General features: G+C 38.7%; 1 protein-coding gene across 3 annotated transcripts; it reads left to right on the top strand.

Moving 5' to 3' along the window:
• Positions 1 to 302: 302 nt before the first annotated feature.
• On the top strand, positions 303 to 7,669 carry LOC115757617 (prefoldin subunit 6-like). Of its 3 annotated transcripts, none has more exons than XM_048276924.1 (7): positions 303 to 444; positions 787 to 919; positions 1,014 to 1,084; positions 1,314 to 1,438; positions 2,923 to 2,983; positions 6,143 to 6,226; positions 7,522 to 7,669. In XM_048276924.1, the coding sequence occupies exons 2-6, from the start codon at positions 841 to 843 to the stop codon at positions 6,197 to 6,199; spliced, it is 393 nt and encodes a 130-aa protein (XP_048132881.1). In that variant the 5' UTR covers positions 303 to 444; positions 787 to 840; the 3' UTR covers positions 6,200 to 6,226; positions 7,522 to 7,669. The 3 variants fall into 3 exon arrangements, with proteins under 3 accessions (XP_048132881.1, XP_048132882.1, XP_030553776.1); XM_048276925.1 differs by lacking the exon at positions 7,522 to 7,669 and adding an exon at positions 6,514 to 6,854; XM_030697916.2 differs by lacking the exon at positions 7,522 to 7,669 and having other exon boundaries at positions 6,143 to 6,434.
• Positions 7,670 to 21,208: the final 13,539 nt, after the last annotated feature.

The following is a 21,208-nucleotide window of genomic DNA, read 5'->3' on the forward strand; positions in this document are numbered from 1 at the left end:
GACTTGTGTGTCACTCACATGTCTTAAGTCTTGACCACGTGTCGATCATATATTGAAAAGTATCGAGAGTGTCGGTGTGTTGAAGAGTGTCAGAGTGTCGCACACGATACGGAGACCTCCGGAAAATGCTGGTGCTTCTTAGGTTCCCACAAATTAAAATCGAGAATCGGATCCGTACCTAGTGAAAGTCACCCAAATCCAGCCGGTTCGGTTCAAATGGATCCCAGTTCTTTTGCCCTCCCCTGTTTAAATATACATAAAATGAAAAAGCAAATAGTTTTATTTTGACCCCTAATTCCCCATGTCCTCTCCCTTTCGACTCAAAGGCTTAAACGAACGCCTCTGCTCGGTCGCTCACTGCCTTCGCTTGCGCGTTCGTCGACTAGCAACACGCAGCGACGCCACACTCGCGCAACCCTCGGCGTCGTCGGAGTCGGACCGCAGGTACCCCCGACAATCCGATCGTCTCTCTCCTTCTCGTGCCCTAGCTCGGCGATCCTCTCTCTATGTCTCGTCGTGTGTTTCTCTCTCGTTGCCGCCCCTGGCGAGCTTGTTTCCCAGCAAATTTGATTCCTGCTACACTGCAATGGTGTTCTCCTTTTTCTCTCAATTCTTTTTTGTGGTTCTGATGCACAACTACCAAAGTACATAGACATGAATTCGACTTTTACCAAACTGTCCAATCCTTCCTGGAGATCTATGATGGTAAACCTTTGCTGATGTATTGGCAATTACTCGTGGCTGAGTTTCGCATTGCCTCTATGTTGATTGGATTGATTTCGCAGAAAAAATTGGTAGAAATCGGCTTCAATAGGGTGGTGACAGAAGTCCAAGACGAAGATGGGTACTTCAACGGCACTTCGAGATCTACAGCGGGATCTTGAGAACAAGGCTAATGACTTGAGCAAACTCCAGAAAGGCAAATGCTCCAATAATTTATGGATATGTGCATATATGTATTGGTAATTTCTCAATGGCATATGATGCCTTAACTGTGAATGAAATTTCGCCAGACATTGCCAAGAATCACCAAGTGAGGAAGAAGTACACTATCCAGCTTGGGGAGAATGAGCTCGTCCTTAAGGTCCTTCTATTTTCTTTTCAAGTACTTTAATTTTTCGAAGAGATGAGGATGAGAGAATGGGAAGTTATGAATATTGATGAGACTAGTATGGTGTATATATTTGGTTCTAGTAGCGAGCTACAACTTGAAATAGATGCATGTTTTAACTGTTTCACTGGGTTTTTTTTTTTTTTTCTTTTTCGGTTGTTAATTCATGGTAATCTCTAATTGGGTTTGCTGGTCCTGGTAGGAGTTGGATTTGCTTAGTGAAGACGCGAATGTGTACAAGATGATTGGTCCTGTACTTGTGAAGCAGGATCTGGCAGAGGCAAATGCAAACGTGCGCAAGAGAATTGATTATATCTCTGCTGAACTGTATGTTAATTGACGTCACCTGGTTTCTTATTGCTATTGTGATCTTGTCATGGCATCATTGTTTTACCAGCTCACATGATCTAGACTAGAGACGCGTCCATGTGTGCCGCTGATTTTAAGGTTTTGAATATTTCATTGTCTAATTCTAATTTAAAATTCACCCAGTTGCTTTATATTGTTTAGAGCGTATTATTTTGAAAAAGCTATAAATCATAGCGAGATAGAGAGTGTGGCATATATGTAGATAGAGACTGAATAGTAAAGTTTGAGGAGAGCTAGAGCATTTAACTTACTTTGGTATGCTTCTTAACTTAAAATAACTATTTACAGCTTTTCTAAGGTTTAAGATAGATAATATAGTCGAGGAGCAGGAGGAGGGAGAATAGTTCACTAACAGTGTTTCTCTTCCTCTACTGGTTGTTCCTTTGAATAGCAGTGAAAGAATTTTTCAAATCATGACCTTAATTACAAGAAAGAAGCAGTGATTGAAAATTAGAGAATCGCTTCAAGGGGTTAATTGTTGGTTGAGCAAAGAAGTAAGTGGTTATCTTATTTGCTAGTTGAATATGGTTTAATCTATCCCTCTATGGAAAATTGGTACAAAATATTGTCACTGCATTTGCTTGCTTCATTTAGCAGGATGACTTCCCACGGTCACAATTGCGGGCGTTCTTATACTTTATTACAACAAAATGATATTGTGTGCTTGAGGAGCAAGATATGCCAAAATGAAAATTGTACTATTCATTCTCATGGATTAGTGTTGCATGTGTAAGCATAATTTTATTAGAGAATAATAAGATTTTTACTGGCTTTGGATTTTGAATATTTAGGTAATTATCGTAGACATTTGACAAATCTTGTTTCTTCTATCTTTGAAATTTTATCATTAGGATATTTTTAGGATTTTAGTCTACTTATATTTGTATTACTCTCTTTTGTAGGCAGCTTATCCTTGTTTTAACAGCATAATTATGATATAATTTTCTCTGACGTTACACCTGTGACTGTGTTGCGCTTTTGTGAATGTCATGGATTGATTTATCCGTGTTTATGAATTGTTTCTGGTGCATCAATTTTTTATGTACTTGAATTTCTTATAATAAAAATTCTTTTCTAGCTATAAAAAAAGTGGAATGGTAGCATCTAACTGTTTAAACATTTTTGATAGGCAATCTGGTAGAAGATGCACTTTGATATAACTAAAGAATAAGAATTGAAGACAACCATCGTCTTATTGAAAGAGCAACCTTTTGCAATTTCCATGGATGGAATATTGGTTATGTTATGTAGCAGTTGGCACTGACTCTTACTGATCTTCATGACTCCTTGCTTGTCTATTTGGTTTTATCACATCTAATTTGGTGGAATATCAAAAAGTTCAGTATTTGGTACAAAGATGACTGCCGTGTTTCAGATAAATATTTTACCTGGATGTCTCGTAGACAGATCACATAGGTTATTCTAGATGTTCCTGCATGCAGGAAGCGTCTTGATGCGACTCTGCAGGATCTGGAAGAGAAGCAGAACAGCAAGAGAGATATGGTCTGTGATTTATTTCTTCTGAACTCTGACATGAATGTGTGCTTCATATTATATTTTGGTGAAAACTATGTCTGTATTGATATGCTTGTGCCTCTAGTACAAGAGCATTTTGCACTTACATGGAGTTTAGAGGATTTTCCTTCATTATCGCCTATTAGCTCTTTAAGTGGCCTCTTATTATACACATTTAGAGAAATTCTGTTGAAGTGGATGGTCTCTAGATACATTGTGTTTTAGCAGCTTCTCTTCTCCTTTGGCCTTTCTCGTGAGTTGTCTTCCTTTCTGGTGCTTTAGATGTGTTGCTTAATGGTATCATCGTGCAGTACAGCTAAACATTCTTTATGTTCCTGCTATTATTGAATAGGGCCTGTGATTGATAATATTAAGGCGCATGATAATCTCTGCAAAATTTGGACTTGATGAGTAATTTAGGCTGCACAACGGGTGTGTGAACTTGTTAATTTGGTCAACCATATTAATCTGAGGATTGTAGCTTGCCCTTTTTCTTTTCTTAGAATGTTTTCTTGTGTCTGATATGATCACTGCTAAGGTAGTTATTTCGTTTATGCTAGCATAAAAGAGCACTGATCTCAGTGGGTTCATTGTGGTAATCCTGCCTATGAGCACACTCAACTATGCTTCTTGTTACTTAATGTTAGCTGAATCAAAGAGTGGAAAAAAGATAAAGGATGTTAAGTTTTACTTGGTCATTTCCTTTGAATCAAAGTTGGTCTCTGTAATAATTGTGATGGACCAATCGGTAACAAGAGATTTTTATTTCTTCAAGGGATCTTAAGAAGAAATAGGTTAATAATGCATGTCATATTGTTAGTTACGAGAGACTATGTGTCCCCTGAGGAGAGGAGTTTCGGTATTCTCGTTAGTTGGGTTGGTGGTCTAACCAAAAGCAAGAGAAACTTGGGACTTTTCCGGCATTGTGTTTGTCGGCTCTCTTGCTTTGAAACACTTATTGTTCAATTCATTGCAAATTGTGTCTATGTTTGCATCTTTCTTCGTTCTTTTTATGTCTTGCTTTGCAAAATGAATAATATATATGGGCATTTTGAACCTTAGAAGGAAAGGTACTCTAACATGCACAGCTAAGCCTTATAAGTACATCTGCTATATGAATCTTTTTACATAATGTTGCTCTTTTTTTAAGTCTTCTCCTCAGCCTTTTATCAAACGCAGCGATAATTTTTGTAGGCAGATGTAATTAGAAGCCAACTTGCCTATTTCAGATTTTGGTCTTTGGGCGAGATTTTTTAAGAGATGTCAAAATGGTACTCTAAAAAGTGATGTACATGATTTGTAAGATACTTTTGTTTGCACTTAATTGTTTGACTGGAAGTTACACAAGTGATGTGATGCTTCTAATTAATACTACTCCCCAACACTAAATTTTAAGAAACAAAAATAACCCAAGAAGCTGGCCAAAGAAAAAAGCAAGCCTAGAAGCCATGCCATCTTAAATAGGTTCTTCTCTATGTAGCTAATTTTTTAAGATCCTACAATCGCTTTGGGTATCACCATCTGACCATGAATATTCTTATTGATTGCCAAGAAGATCGAACAGCAGCAAAGGAACTCACTCACTAGATTCTGCATGGGAGAAGAACTGACCAAGTATAAATTTTAACTGATCATTGTGGTCATGCTTGGGAGTGGGACTGGACCATTAGTGAGAAACACAATAAATTTCACCTTGGTTCATTTACATTATTTTCTGTAGCCTTACCAGATATCTTGGATTTAGTCCCATCAGATAAAGAGCTCCAGTTATTTGTCATCATTATTGTTGGATGGATTGGGTTGTTGGTGGCCTTCCTTTTCTTTAGTTCATTTCTCTGGTCTATTCTCATTTTGGCGCATCATCTGAATGGAACCAAATGTTTGATCTAGCGCCAGTCTTTGATGGACAAGATAATGGAGCTCAAATTCTGTTTTTTATTTTTATTTTTATTATTATTTTTTTTAAGAGCAAGTAGCTCATTCAAACAAAAAATGTAGGGGGCACAACTTCTGTTATAAGCCTCATGAATCCATTAAATCCCTCAAATTAGGTCCCAATTTCTGCAAACATCCAAATGCAGGGAAGTGATTCTAGGAACTAGTTAACACCACATAATTACAACCAACAACACTCTGTTCTAAGAGCAGTTCATCATGAGAGATAGTGAAATCATGTCCATGTACCTTTGATTTTCTAGCACACTATATCGATTGTGACATTCTGAGCATGAGCAAGTTTGTTACTATCACAAAGACTAAATTCCCCTTAAAGTGCTGACATGCCCATCGTAGTTCCTCAAGCCAGTAGCTAGGTGGCCTTTTAAGTGTTATCATGATTGAAAATGGTCCTCCAAATACCGCTAGATGTAGACCAACCAAAGAACAGAAATCTCATCTACAAAACAGCTGCCACATATGCTCTGTAGTAGTTTGGTTTCCACTTGATCACCTTCTATGGAAGCACAAAGAAACTGCACCAAATTCTTACCAGCTTGCACTTTCACCACATACTTCAGTTTGCCCCAAGTTCTTAGCAGCCATGCCCGACCATGTGTTGTGTAATTATAGAATTATTTAAAGGGATTTCCTAGTGACTTTATCTTCAATCGGCCAGTGATTCTGTCTGAGATTGCAAACTACCAAAGCTGTTGGTTGGGGTTTCTCTTTACCTGTAAAGTTGCTGGCTGATAATCTTTTCAAACTATATTGCCAATTTAACTATCACATGCTTTGGGGGATCATGGGCAGCCACTTGGGCTAAACTGATGTAACTTGCAAACTGCAGCGCTATAGGGGGACGAAATAAACTTTTAAGGTGGCAAGATGTATTTTCTCCTTTAAGCTTCTGTTGACTTTCTAAAAGTTGCAAAGAAATTAACTTGATACGCTGTGTCTACTATTGCTGTTTGGCATGTGAAGCCAAAGTTTTGTCACAATGACTACACGAAATTATGGTCAATATGTTTCCATTTATGAGAAGGACTTATGCTTCCACTCTTCCAAGTTTTTCAGCTGTATAAATTGTCTCCTTGATGAAAAGCTGCTTGGTTAGTTGTTTGAGAATTTGGTCATAGAAAATTTGTTGTTTTAGAAGGGCCTCGGGATTTTCATATCTATGTCAATGGTTCTATTCTATGCATGGTGCAGATCCTGAAGCTACAACAGAGGATTCAATCTCTTCAGGCTGGGAAAGCAAAGGCATAATCTGGACCTGGTATATGTTCACCACAGGTGTGTGGCCGTCGTTAGGTTTTGCTCCAATGTAGTTGTATTTTTTTTCTGTTCTCCTGTCAGTGCTTGCTGAATCTCTCCAGCTAGTTGTCTTTTCTGGTACATCCAGGCACACTTGTCAAAGTTAGTTCAACTTGTCAAACGACTTGTTGAGAAGTGTTCTGCTGATGTTCTGATGGGGAAACTCTGATGTTCTGGGTTCAGATTACTGTGGAAATCGGGAAACTTTTCAAACAAATGAAAAGCAATGCTAAAACCGACAGTGAGGATGCACCTTTTTATGTTAGGTTTCAGCAGTGAAAAGTCGAGATCCATAAAATGGTAAACTGTATGTATGCCCTATTGTCTTCATTCAGGGACGAGTCTCGGGAATGAGAGACTGGAGTGTGGGAACATCTATGACTAAGGTGATTGCCTGAGAACATTGGAAAAATGGAGTATTCCGAAATGAGGTGGTGCGACTTTGAAATTTTCCCTTTCGCTTTGAAAGTTTAGCTGATGCCATGGGCCAGAAAAAACTTGGGAACCGTCTCTTCCGTTTGAAATATCGTGTCAATAAATTGGAAGCATATTTTTTCTAGACAAAGTATTACTCATTCTGAATTATGAAATGGCAGAGATTTGCCATGTACTTATCACCCCATTGATCTTTTCTAGACAAGTATTACCCTCATTCTGAATTATTAAATGGCAAATCTTTGGGCTTAAGTACACTATAAGTGCCTAAAGTTGTGTATGGCGCTCATTTTAATGTCAAAATTTTCAAAACGATTGCTCAAGTGCTACTTTTTTTGATAAATAATTACTTTAGTGCCAAAACTTTCAAAATAATCATGTAAGTATTAAATTTTTGAAAAAAATGCTCACTTCAATATCAACTTTGGCAAGCTATGTCAGCTTCAATATTAATAAAAAATAGGCATGTTGGATTTTTGGCGAGTCACGTCAGCTTAAATTAGAGTTGGTGCTGAAGTGAGCGCTTTTAAAAAAATTGGGCACTTAAGTGTTCGTTTTGAAAATTTTAGTATTAAAGTGAGCGCCGTACACAAGTTTTGATATCCGTAGTGTACTTTAGCCCATAGGTTTGCCATGTACTTCTCCCCCCATTGGTACGATACTTCAAACGGAAGAGATTTGCCAGAAAAAGCCTTTGCCATTTCAGTACCCTCGTTCTGAGTTACAAATGCAACGCATTTTTTCATTATTTCAAGAGCCTTCTTAAGGCAGAGAAGTGCATGGCTTCTGTTGCAGTTATGTAGGACTCTTACTGAATCTTATTTCTAGTTCCTTATCAGCGAGCAAATCAGATGCTTGAAAGTGTCGAATGTTCCTGTAGGGATAGGGGCAATGGGAGGGAGGACGAGGTCATTCTCGGAAGGGACAATGCCATCGTATTTGTACTCTTGTCCCAAATTCATATCGTCTTTGTACTTGTGATCAAAATGATCTCTGTGCTTGTGTGTGAGAGATTTGGAAAGACAAGGGGTTTACTCGAGCCAAGTTGAGTCTATACACCGTTAAAGCCCGAGCTCGAGTTGGCATGCGTAATTGTTATTGGAAACTTGCTTTGAACTCTTAAGTATAAATTTTCCGGCTCAAGCTTGACTGAATTAGAAAATCAAAGTTCTTGAGCTTGATTCGATAACCATTAACTTTGGAATCAAACTATAAATCTTGAGCTTGAGCTCGAGCTCTATAAAGCTAGAATTTTTTGTGATTAACTCGTGAGTAGCTTGACTTGGGTTTAATACCAGGAACGACGCAACAAGAAGTGGCCATGCTCGGGGTTGCTGGAGATGGTCATTACCACCGTGTGGTGGTAGCCGTTGTCGAGCTTGTGGCTCCCTATGGTAAGGCCATGGCAGCCATGGCGTGGTGATTTCAGATCTAATTTCATGCCGTGTCTATATGATGCCACATAAGCAATTTCAGCTAATTGTAAATGATATGTGTGCGACTCTTTTCAAAATGTTCATAACAAAAAGAAGTGCAGGACGACTTTTTATTCGGCAAGAGTACAAATGTCGCACAACCCACGCTCGCGAACCCTGGGACTTGTGGGGTTGAGGTGTCGGGTTCGAGGTTAGGGGGGCTAATGGGCTGCCTTCGTCCAACTCGTAATGGATGGATTCCGGACGCGGGCCCCTCCTAAGGTCCATTACCCAAATCGCGACGGAGGAAGGAATTTAAAAATCGGAATCAATTTTAGTGTGGTCGGATGGCATGTGTATAGTGTACGTGCCATCGGAGTGGCCACCAATCATTTCTTGAAGGGTATGATTGGAAACCCTATCGAGTAATCGGGAGTCGCTACTTGATTACGCAAAAACCGGAGAAGTGGGGTCGGGGATTTGGTTATGTCGAGAATGTCATCAATGCTCTTTCGGTACCGAAGTTGAGTGTTTTTCTAACCTTAGAATTCATACAAATGCTTTGGAAGGTGAGGTAGGCTCTAACGACCTATAAATATCATGCATATGGGAATTTTCTACCCTGTCAACCACAATTAAGAATTAAAATGCGTAGATCAAGGAATCAAACATATATGGATAAAACGCATCAAATCGGTCAATCAATGTCCACATGGCATACCTAGTACAACCATATAGGCTTAGAGAATAATCAATTAAAGCTTAGGGTTGGTTCGGAAAATGTTTGTGGGCCAAATGCTCAGAAGGGAAAAATGGTCATTTTGAAAGGGGTCGAAAACCCAAAAGCACATATTGTGGTTGGGCCAGTTGAATGTGGCAATTTTCCATTTTTTGTGGTTTTTTAGAATTTTTTGAAAATTTTCCTGATTTTTTCTTCTTCTTTGTTGGAATTTTTTTACAAATTTTCCTTTTTATTATTATTATTTTTAAAAAAATTTATAATCTTTCTTTTTATAACTTGACCGGGTCAATCTAGTCAACAAGGACGGGGCTCCGGACCAGCTTGGCACCTAAAGCGACACGGCATCGGCCTTTTTATTTTTATTTTTCTACCTATTTTCCAGAATTTAAAAATCCATTTATCGATTTGATGGTTCCTATTGAACCACGTGTCAACATCCAGGCTGTCCGATCATTTTTATTTATTTAACTAATATTTTAACAAATTGAACAACCTTGTTGACGTGGCTGCCACGTGTCAAGCCACATGGCGCCACGTCGGCGCCGGCTTGGACATTGACCAATCAACAAAGGTTGATTGGTTGTCGTCGTCAACCGCGGGACAGAGAGAATGAGCGGCTGAGGTTTTTTTGCCGTTGATTGACGGCGAAACCTTGAAGTCGGCCTGAAACCGGTGTCGATCGGCTCGCATAGATCTCCTCCACAACATATCCACGAATCGGACCTAATTATCCATGGAATCAACAATAAGCAAGCTCAAACCAGAACAACCATGGCAACCTGAATCCTATAAACTAGAGCATAACAATGAAATTCCTTCAAACGGAAGCATCACAAGGAGTTCAGAATACTTACCTTGAGCTTTGAGTGAGCTCGCGATCATCGATTTGGGCTGGCCGATGATCGACGGTTCGAGCTATGGCGGAAGGTTCGACTCAAGTTTCACGGGCGAAATCAATGCAAAAATGAAGTGTGATCTAACTTAGTGATGTTCAAGGAGTAAAACGCCCACAATAATTCTAGAAATTATGGCCGGAGTAGAGCTCCGCCATTGATGCACAAAGAGAAAGATTGAAGCTCGGACTCACCGTTTAGTGGACATCAAGCTGCCGGAGTATGTTTGATCGCTTCCTGGAGACCTCATCGAACTTCCTGAAGTGATTGTGAGGCCTAACTTGGTCTGGATTGCTCCGGCGAAGACCTCGAAGTCGAAGCTCAAGCTCTCGACAATGACGATTGTCGAGAGCCTCTCTCTCTAGCTTTCTCACTCTCTCTCTAGTCTATTATGTGTGTGCGAATAGAATGCCCCCCCAACTCTTGCTTGACAATGCGTGAAACTGATATACCAATTTTCAAAAACTCGCGCGCTTGGGTGAGGCATCGCCGACTTGAAATGGCACGCGATCGTGTGTGCTATTTGGTCCAAACGGCGCTGGGGACAGTGGGTAATTCCATCAAGTCTAATCGCATCTTCGGCAAGCACAAATTGGATGCCAAATTAACCATTCTATGATAGTTGACTTTTTCATACTCCCGCAGTATTGACTAGCCTCGCTAGCGCTGCTCCGATGGTCATTTGACACGAGGCCGGTCCCGATTAGAGCGAGGTGAGGGGGCGAACAAAAGCCCTACCCAAGCTCTCCCGATTATGGCCATTTGGTTTGTCAATTTTGTGATCAAAGCTTGGCCTGCACAATTCAAATCGCGCGGGAACCAGGGGAAGAAGATGCACTGTTCGACCGGGTCTTTGGGTCGGACCAGGTTGTTCTTATTTTCAAAATTATTTTAAAACCTTGGGGAATCTGTCAAATTAAACTTCAAAATCGAATTTAGGAACATGAATATTATCTATAAATGTGATTTTCCCAAAATTTAAACACGAATTGTGTAAAACCCCCCAAATTTTCCAATCGACCGACTAGAAAAATCAAGCAATTCAAACCCTAAATGGCCAAATCAGTCCATACTCCCCCACCAATTGATTCGGGATGTTGAAAACCATAGGGTAGTGGACCTATTTTGCTATGGTAGTCCCTAGATTTTGATTAATTTCATTTTGATTAAAATCCGGGGACTAAATTGTAAGAACTTTTTATGCAATTAAGTCCTTTTCATGCAATCATGTAATTTCTCTCGACTTGAGGACTCAATTGCAATGCAGGGTATTAAAGTTGAATGTCAAGATGTCAAGACTCCAAAAATGAAAAAATTGAAAATAAAATGACTCAAATGGTAATTTTTGAATGAATTTAAGCTTATGCTCAATGAAGAGACACATAGCCCGAAATTGAATTTTTGAACTTAAAAGAGGTCAAAATTAAAAGGGAATTAAAATAAAAATATTGAATATTTTTCATATTTATGTGACCTCAAATACTATTTTTCTCCCTTTTTCATGTATTTTTCTATTGTCGGAAAAATATTAAAAAATTTGAAAAATATGAAAAGTTTTTTTTTGTTCAAAAATAGTTCCCTAGACTTGGATAAGGCTACCAAAGTTGATTTTGTAATTTTTTCGACTTTTTATGAATTTTCTATGGATTTTTGAAAAATTTCTTGAAAAACCACTAATAAAAAATCGGGTGTCAACAACAAGGATGATTGGTAACAATTAATCTTTCTTGAAAAAAATTTGCTCTTTTCGCTAACAATATAATTTCTGAAACTCTATTTGGAGAGTTTCAAGAAGCCCACTAATTTCATTGAGGATTCTCTATCTCGGTTGTTGTCCTCAATACCTGTCTCCATCAGATTCACTTATGATAACCACCAAATTTTAGGATGTTTCGCGAAAAATAAATGGTTTGTATAATGAAATTATTTTTTATTGATTAATTAATTTAAGTGATTTTAAGCGATTATTTCTAAGAAAATATTTTCAAATCATTTATTTTCTATGGACACAAACTAAGCTTCAGGATGAGTTTGTTTTTTTTTGAAAAATGAATGATTTAAAAAATATTATCCAAAAAATGATTGTTTGAATCAATTATAAAAACGAACAACCGAAAAAATATTTTCATTGTCCACGAAATTGTTTAGATATAAATTGCTATCGATAATAAATATATTATTATCGGTTAATGATTTTAAGTGATATTAATGAATATTTTTTAGAATATATTTTATAAATTATTTATTTTTTGCGAAATAAAACGAAGCCTGAATATCAAGCGGCTCTCCAAACTTTTGTCTTTTATATCCTCATCCACTGTCATTGTCGCTTCCCTTCACCGGTCACCACTATCGAAGCTATTACTAGTGTGGCCTCTAGATTGTTCCGTCCGTCACTTGGCTTGTTCAGCGATGACCTCTCTCTCGTTCAATGTTCTTCACTCAGCTCCATAGCGCAAATTAAGAGAAGGTGAATACCTGAGAAACCTTGAATCTTTTTTTTTCAACGGAGAAAGGGCTAGACAATGTGTAGAACATTTTTTGGAATCGTGCATATTCAAAAACCATTTTAAGATTTATTGAGGAAAACGCTAAGAGATGCGTAAATTCAAGCACGAAATAGCGGAAGATGAAAGTAAATTAAAAATGCATGAGACATGATATACGTGGAAAACCCAAAATGAAAAAAACTATGGGAAGAGAGAGAGGTTTTACTATTTTCAATAACGAGTATAAGCGTATAATAAAAAATCTAAAGATCCGATAACAAGAAGTGAAAAACAAAGGGTTTCGGGGCAAAAGCAACATATCCCTTTCATAACCCTCTCTAAAAAACCCTAAAACAAAAGTGCATGGTCCAAACTACCCTTATCTTTTATTTGAAAGTCAAAATAAATTAAATCTCCACCTTGACTTCAAATTTCCAGAATTGCGTTTTACCAAATGCCACAAGACCTCTCTCCCTCATCATAAAGAATGACCACCCAAGGCCACTAGCCAAATGGCAGAATTGAAAACGCACACCCCTAAACTTACGTGAGCATACTCGATGTAGGAGACAAAGGATGAAATGCCACTAACTTCGCATAAGTAACTCAAATGGCGAAAACGCCAACCAAGTCCAAACAATGCTTGAACTTGGTCAAAGGAATAGGTTTGGTTTACATATCTGCCGGATTACCGGAATAGGTACTTTCTTCATTGTAACAATACCCTTACCAACCTCATTACGCACAAAGTGATACCGAATGTCGATGTGTTTTGTTCTATCATGATACATACACATTCTTGGTCAATTGGATTGCAATTTGGCTATTGCAAAAGATAATAGAGGCTCCCTCCCGCATCACCCCAAGTTACGTAACGAAACGCTTCAACCAAAGAGCTTCCTTTGTTGCTTCCATTGCTGCCATGTACTCTGCTTCGGTAGTAAATAAAATAACCATGTCTTGCAAAGTTGCTCTCCAACTAACCGCGGAACTACCAAGCATAAAAACATAACCTGTCAAAGATCTTTTTTGGTCGAGATCACTTGCATAGTCGGAATCAACGAAGCCAACAATCGAATGCCCTATATCACCACCTCCATCAAAGGCCGAACCCACATATGAGATACCCCGAATATATTGAAGAATCCACTTCACCGCTTACTAGTGAGCTTTTCCCGAATATGCCATATACCTGCTCACAACACTAATCGCTTGGGAAATGTACGGACGAGTGCAAACTATAGCGTACATAAGACTATCCACGGCGCTAAAATATGGAACTCGAGACATCTCCTCTTCCTTTTCTTTGGATAATGTTTTGTAAAATGAAAGAATGAGATAGATTTTGTAAAATGCATGGAAGAAAAGGAAATTTTTTTTCAAGAGATGTTCCAACTTGTTGGAATTCTACGTTCAAGTTCCTTAATCAATCTTTTGCATATAAAAATTTATTATGTGTATTTATTTTGGATATTGTTTCTAAAATTAATTTATACCCACAAGAGTGGGATATTTGCAAATTTTTTTTAGATTTTTAAAAGTTTTTAATGATGCAACTTATATTTTATCCGGTGTTTATTATCCTATTATGCATTTATTTTTAATAGAGTGTATTAATATTGCTGGTGTTTTTGAAAAAAATGAAAAAGATGATCAATTAGGTTAGACTATTATATCAATGCGAATAAAATGGCTACATTATTATACCAAAATTCCTCTTATTTATTTGGTTGTTTTTGTTTTTGATCCACGAATTAAATGAGATGGTTTAGGTGATTATTTGACTATGTATTATGAATGTTTACATTTGATTGAAATGGTAAATATTATAGCTATACAAACAGTGGTTAAAAATGCAATAGTAGAATTATATAATGAATTTTGTAGTAAATATAATCTAGGTGATAACGGATCTTCCCAACCCAATGACATACAAAACGAGGACCTAGGTAAAATTAGTAGAGGGCACAAACTTTTGATGAATAGGCAAAAAATTAAAATAAAAGGGAGCAATAAGAAATATTTATGAAATAGAGACCTATTTAATCGTTTCTTTTGAGTTTGGTGAATTCAAAGGCGGCATAGGTTTCACAATTCTAGATTGGTGGAAGAGGCATTCAACCCAATTTTCAATTCTCGATCTCATCGTAAGATAGGTTTTAGCAATCTCTTGTTCAACAATTGCGGTTGAACAAACATTTAGCGCTGGAGGCAACATTTTGGACGATTGATGTTCAAAATTAGCTCCAGATTCGGTGGAGGTTCAAGCTTGTGTCGATGATTGGACAAAGACTCAATATCGATAATAAGAGATGGATTGTAGCAATGAAGCCGAATTATTCAATGATGGAGATACCACCGCTACGGGTACCGGTATCGGAACGGGTATCGATGATTGACGAAGAGGCAAATATGGGATTATCAAAGGTAAACGAACTACATGGGCTTTGATTCTTCTATCCCCAAGAAGATATGTATGCGCTTAATGATAATTCATTAAGTTCAAGCCCCTTCCCTCTTTATTCCCCCCCCTCCCCCCCGCGCCCCAAATTTGGTTGCAATTTACAATTTGATTACAATTTGCATTTGATAATATATTATTTCATAATTTCAAAATTTTTTATTTTTTTATTTTATAATTTATTATTTAAAAATTAAATTTAAAAATCGTAATCGGAACTCGAATCGGCCGTTTCATTTTCTGTTTTGAACCGAAATGGGACCTTGAACACCTTCGGAACCGCCGGTACAAAATTGGAACCGGAATCGCCCCTTAAGTTTCCGGTTCCCCCATGGCCACAAACCGGAACTGCAGGTTCATGAACAGGAACCGGTCGGTTCCTGCTCGTGGCCATGACTAATTAGGAGTACCCGATCTTTTGAATATTGCAGAGATGTAATTACCTCATCTTTTTCGATATTTACGGATCTTTTGCCTTTTGGACTTGTCACTCGGGAGGATTAGAAATTCCTAATTATCCTTTGATAAATTCGAATGCTTACTTGTCCAAAGGCTTTGTGAATATGTCAGCCAGCTGATGCTTTGAATCGATAAAGTGTATGTACACATCACCGCTGTTCACATGATCTCTAATAAAATGATGCCTCACCTCAATGTGCTTTGCTCTTGAATGCAATATTAAATTCCTGGTCAAGTTTATAGCACTTGTATTGTCACAGCAAATAGGAATAGTAATAAACTGTTCCTCAAAGTTGCTAAGTTGTTGTTTCATCCAAAGAAGTTGAGCACAACAGCTCCTCGGTGCAATGTACTAAGCTTCGATGGTTGAAAGAGCAATTGAGTTTTGCTTCTTTGAAAATCACGATATCAACATGTTTCCCATCATCTGACATGTACACGAGGTACTCTTACGATCAACCTTATATCCTGCATAATCAACATTTGAGTATCCCAATAGATCAAAGCTTGAAGCTTTTGGATACCACAACCCTATCTTAGGCGATGAACCAACGTGCCTTATGATTCTTTTCAGAACCGTAATATGTGATTCCTTTGGATTTGATTGGAATCATGTACACAAACATACAATGAACAATATATTCAGTCGAGAAGCAGTCAAGTATAACAATGATCCTATTATACTTCTATAGAGTTTGGAATCAACGGACATACATTTTTCATCCTTGTCCAGCTTGATAGAAGCGACCATAGGTGTTTCAGTGAATTTGCATCCTTCCAAACCAAATCTTTTCCCCGGATCTTTAGCATACTTTGCCTGGTGAATGAACATACCAACTCTTGTTTGCTTTATTTGAAGTCCAAGGAAGAAATTCATCTCCTCCATCATGCTCATTTCGAACTCGTTTGTCATAGCTTTGGTAAATTCCTTACAAAAACTTTCATTAGTAGAGCCAAAGATTACATCATCAACATAAATCTGAACTATCAAGATGTTTTTACCTTTCTTCTTTATAAGCAAGGCAATATCAACTTTACATTTTTCGAAGTTATGTTTAAGAAGGAAAGAACTCAATCTTTCGTACCAAGCTCTAGGGGCTTGTTTGAGACCATAGATGGCCTTCTTCAATTGATGTCTGATCGTGAAGGATCTTCAAAACCTGGTGGTTGCTCAACAAACACCCTTTCTTTGATATGGCCATTTAGAAATGCAATTTTAACATCCATTTGGTACAAGATAAAATCATAATGACAAGCATAAGCAAGTAAGAGTCGAATGGCCTCTAATCTAGCAACAGGAGCATACGTTTCATCCTAATTATACCGTCTTCTTGTGAATAACCTTAAGCTACTAACTTGGCTTTATTTCTTACCACATTACCTCTGTCGTCCATTTTGTTGCGGAACACTCATTTGGTGCCGATGATCTGCTGATCGTTAAGTCGAGGGACTAAATCCCGGACATCGTTGATTGCAAATTATCGCAACTCATCTTGCATGGCTTTGATCCATTACTTGTCAATGATAACTTCATCAATTGTTTTCGGCTCAATCCGAGAGGTGAGGGCTAGGGAGTTCATCATGTCTTTGATTGATGACCTTGTTTTGATTCCTTCGTTAATCTCCCAAATGACCTGATCTTTTGGGTGATCAATCTTGAACTTCCAATTCTTAGGCATTTGGTTTGAACTTGAAGGATTGGCAGCCGGTTGTTGTTGTAGTTGTTGAACACTTGTTGAAGTGAATGTTTGGAAATCCATCTCCTGTTCATATTTTTGAATGCCTTTTGGTTCATCTTTGAATTTGACATTGATTGTTTCTTCAACAACATGAGAATCTTTATTGAACACACGATAGGCCTTGCTACTTGTAGAATACCCTAGAAAGATACCTTCACTTGATTTAGCATTGAACGTTCCATTGTCGTCATTCACGTTCTTGAGGATATAGTACTTGCATCTGAAGGCTTGGAAATACGATAGGATAGGCTTCCCTCCTTTAAAGATTTCGTAGGGCGTCTTTTCTACCATTGGTCTAAGAAGAGCTCTATTCATGATGTATGATGCGGTCGCAACATCTTCAGCCAAAAAGTAGGCGGGAACTCCACTTTCAATCATCATGATTCTGGCCATATCTTGTAGAGATTGATTGCTTCTTTCAGCAACTCCATTACATTGCGGAGTGTAGGAAGTAGAGAAGTTGCGCTCAATTCCATTTTCATCACAAAGATCAGTAAAGCTTTGGTTTTGGAATTCTCCTCTGTGATGCGTTCTGATTCTTGTAATCCATATCCTTTTTCATTTTGCACTTTTCTAGCAAGTTTCTTAAAGAAATGAAAAGCTTCGTGCTTGTGAGTTAGAAATATAACTCAAGAGAAACGTGAATAATCATCAACAATCACCAGGCAATATTTACTTGCTTCTAGACTTACGGTATGTGTAGGATCAAATAAGTTCATATGCAACAGTTGTAGAGGTCTACTAGTAGCAATATTATTGATAGATTTGAAAGATAATATGACCTGTTTTCTTAAGGAACATGCGTTGCAAGAGTCATATTTATTATAGTTGATCTTTGGTAGACCATGCACTAGATCTTTTGATGCTATCTTGAAAATGTGCTTCACGTTGATGTGGCCTAGTTTCTTGTGCAATAAATCACATTCTTCCTTGATAGACATTAGGCACTGCATTTTATCAAGTTCAACATTTACCAAATATATGTTACCATGCCTTTTACCCGTAAAAGTGTGACCTCCCGAAATTTTAACGTTTGTAAGACAACTGGATTTAATGAAAGTTCAAATCATGAATTCCAGCCTGGAAAATAAATTTGAATTTTTTGAGGATTTAAGAGACGATAATTGGATATTCTTGAGACATCGGTCAGAGTAGTTTAAGCTTCGGTAATTTAGTCGTCACGTAGTAGTATTAAAATCCTTCGCGCCCGAACCTAGCCTTGATCGAGCCCTAGCCTTAAAAGTACCAAATACCCTCGGTCTTTTGTGCCAAATGACCAACCAGTCCTAAAATACCAAATGACTAAAATGCCCTTGAATTTATGCACTAGATGACAAAATATTCAAACCTTTGACTTGACCTTATGGGCCCCCATCATTACATCATCCACCCACTAGTCACCTCACCTTTTCACTTATTTCAGCTCACCTTCTCTCTCTCTCTACCCTCTCCCCCCTTCGGCAACCCAACTTCCTCTTCTCTTCCCCCTCTTGATTTTCGACCGGCCACCCCACACCACTACCACCGCCCTCCGTCCGCCGTTCACCTCCTTTGCCGCGGCATCCCCCCTCCTCCTGTCCTAGCCTTTACCTCGTCACTCTGTTCTTGATGACCCCCTACCCTTGAGAGGCCGAGAACCCCGTGACCCCCACCCCTCCCCTTCTTGATTTCATGTTCCTCCACTTCACACCGTTGACTTGTCGCCCTCACCAAGCCGTAGCCATCTTGTCCGGACGTCACCGGCTTCATGTCGCTAGCCCTCGACGCAGCCACCCCCCTTCGTTTGGCTCACCCTCCACGTCCAAGACCCGAGACCAGCTCGAACCTCTCACCACCACCCTCCTCCTTCGTCATTCTTAGCTACCGACGCCAACCCCTACTCTCTATCCTCTGTCACTATCGCGCGTTGCCCTCACCCCTTCACCGCTGCCGCCGCGAGCTCTATCAGCCCGCTTTGACCCGTCGAGCTCGCCAACAGCTATCACCGTCCACCCTCGGCCTTGAAAACACCCAAACCTCTACCTCTTCTCTCTCGGTTCCACTGTTGCCGCCGTACTCTAGCATTTGTTGTCGTCGTTAATCGAGCCGAGCCGAGTCCCGTATCGTCTTAGACCACCGGATAGCCCGAGAGTGCCAAGAGTTCTCACCGCCGCCGCTGCCGCCATCGTCATCTCGGACCATTAGTTGTGAGTTAACCCTTAACCCTCGGTTAGGTCGTTAATCATGTTTAGAGATAGTTAAATAGTATTAATCCTGATTTATATAGTTAAGCGTGGTCGGATTAAGTTAGTGACTCTGGTTTGGTTAAATGACCATGCAGCTAAAATTTGAGGTTGTTCAACTTCTTCTATTTCGTCTTTAATTGAATTTGAGTCTTGTTGCTTATTGTCACTTAACTAAATAGGAACATCTTCAGATGTTCTTCGTGGATGCTCTACACTAAAGTCCAACTCCTTCGCTACATTCTCTTCTTGAAAATTTATAGACTCAACAAGTTTTCTCCGATCAAGCATAGAATTTTCATCAAAAGTAACATCCCTACTAATTATAAACTTTGGTGACTAAGGATAAGAACACTACAATCTATATCCATCAACACCATCTGTATAACCAACGAAAATACCTTTCTTGGCTCTAGGTTTAAGCTTATCATCTTTTATATGATAATAAGCGGGACATCCAAATACTTTCAAAATAAAATAATTAGAAGGTTTGTCAGACCATACCTCATTTGGAGTCTTACATTTAATTGCGGTCAAAGAGGTCAAAGAGAACGATTTACCAAACGACATGCTTTGTTCACGGCTTCAGCCCGGAATTTTTTTTTTCAAGTCCAGCATTAGAAAGCATATATCTAGCTCTCTCTAAAAGTGTTCGGTTCATCCGCTCCGCCACCCATTCTATTGAGGTATATACCTGATTGTTAGATGTCGAATAATCCTTGAATCTTCACTGCACTTGTTAAAATCACCTCTACAAAACTCAAGACCATTGTCTATTCCGAGACATTTTATCTTCTTGCTAGTTTGATTTTCAATCCACATCTTTCACTTCTTGAACGTATCAAAAACGTCACTTCTACCCTTCAAGAAATGAACCCAGACTTTCCTAGAAAAGTCATCAATAAAGTCAGAGGATGAACTACACCACATTTAGATGTAATCTATGCAGGTCCCCACATATTAGAGTGAATATAGTCAATCGTGCCTTTGTCGAGTGTACCCTAGTATTGGAACTAACTCTGCACTCTTTCTCGTAAACACATGCTCGCAAAAATCAAGTGAAATAGAATGCTTTCCACATAGTAAACCATGTAACTCAAGATAGTTATTCCTCTTTCGCTCATGTTGCCCAATAGCATATGCCACAACCTTGATTTATGAGAATCTAAAGAGGATGATGGGAAAAGTACACTAGAAGTGCCATAACTTGTGTACGGCGTTCACTTGAGTGCTATAACTTTCAAAACGTTCACTTAAGTGCCATAACTTTCAAAAATCGTTCACTTGAGTGCAACAGTAACTTTTCCGGCATGCCACGTCGGCTTTCCGGCATGCCACGTCATCTTTTCGGCGTCTACAGTAACTTTTCCGGCATGCTACAGTAATTTTTCCGGCGTCTACAGTAACTTTTCCAACTGTCACGTCAGCTTTTCCGGCTGCCACGTCGGCATGGCACTCAAGTGAACGATTTTTAAAAGTTATGGCACTTAAGTGAACGTTTTGAAAGTTATGGCACTCAAGTGAACGCCGTACAAAAGTTATGGCACTTCTAGTGTACTTTTCCTAGAGGATGATATATTTAAAGAACCCACAATGGTGCTTCCCTACAAAACGTAGAGGCTATTCTTCTTGTTACCTCTCATCATAGTCAACTAGCCATTTGAAATTTTCAAAACTCCGTATCCACCGGTATACATGCATCCATTGGAATCCAAATCGCTCAACAAAATAAGGTTCTACTTCAAATCTGGGATTTGACTAACATCTGTCAAAGTTCTTACCACTTTGTCATGACATTTGCTTCGCACCGTACCAATAACCACAATCCTGTAAACCGCATTGTTGCCCATCAAAATTGAACCCCCACCGACTTTCTCATATGTGTGGAACCAATCTCTATTTAGGCACATATGGTATGAACATGCCGAATCCAAAATCCATTCATCGTCTACATGACAATCCGAAGACAAAACAATAAAAACATTGTTTGTATTAGCGGACTCATTATCCTTAACTAGACTAGCAGAATCAGAACTCTTTATCAACCTTTTCCCCTTAGCCTTGAGCAAAGGACACTCATTTTTACAATGTCCAAACTTGTGACAA

The sequence above is a fragment of the Rhodamnia argentea genome, chromosome 3 (genome assembly GCF_020921035.1).
Source record: "Rhodamnia argentea isolate NSW1041297 chromosome 3, ASM2092103v1, whole genome shotgun sequence".
NCBI lineage: Eukaryota > Viridiplantae > Streptophyta > Magnoliopsida > Myrtales > Myrtaceae > Rhodamnia > Rhodamnia argentea.

Excerpts from the sequence above, each read along its gene's own strand:
- LOC115757617 (XM_048276924.1), top strand. The coding sequence starts at position 841 with ATGGGTACTTCAACGGCACTTCGAGATCTACAGCGGGATCTTGAGAAC. Across the intron at positions 920-1,013 it reads CTTGAGCAAACTCCAGAAAG|ACATTGCCAAGAATCACCAA; the intron begins GCAAATGCTCCA and ends AAATTTCGCCAG. Across the intron at positions 1,439-2,922 it reads GATTATATCTCTGCTGAACT|GAAGCGTCTTGATGCGACTC; the intron begins GTATGTTAATTG and ends TCCTGCATGCAG.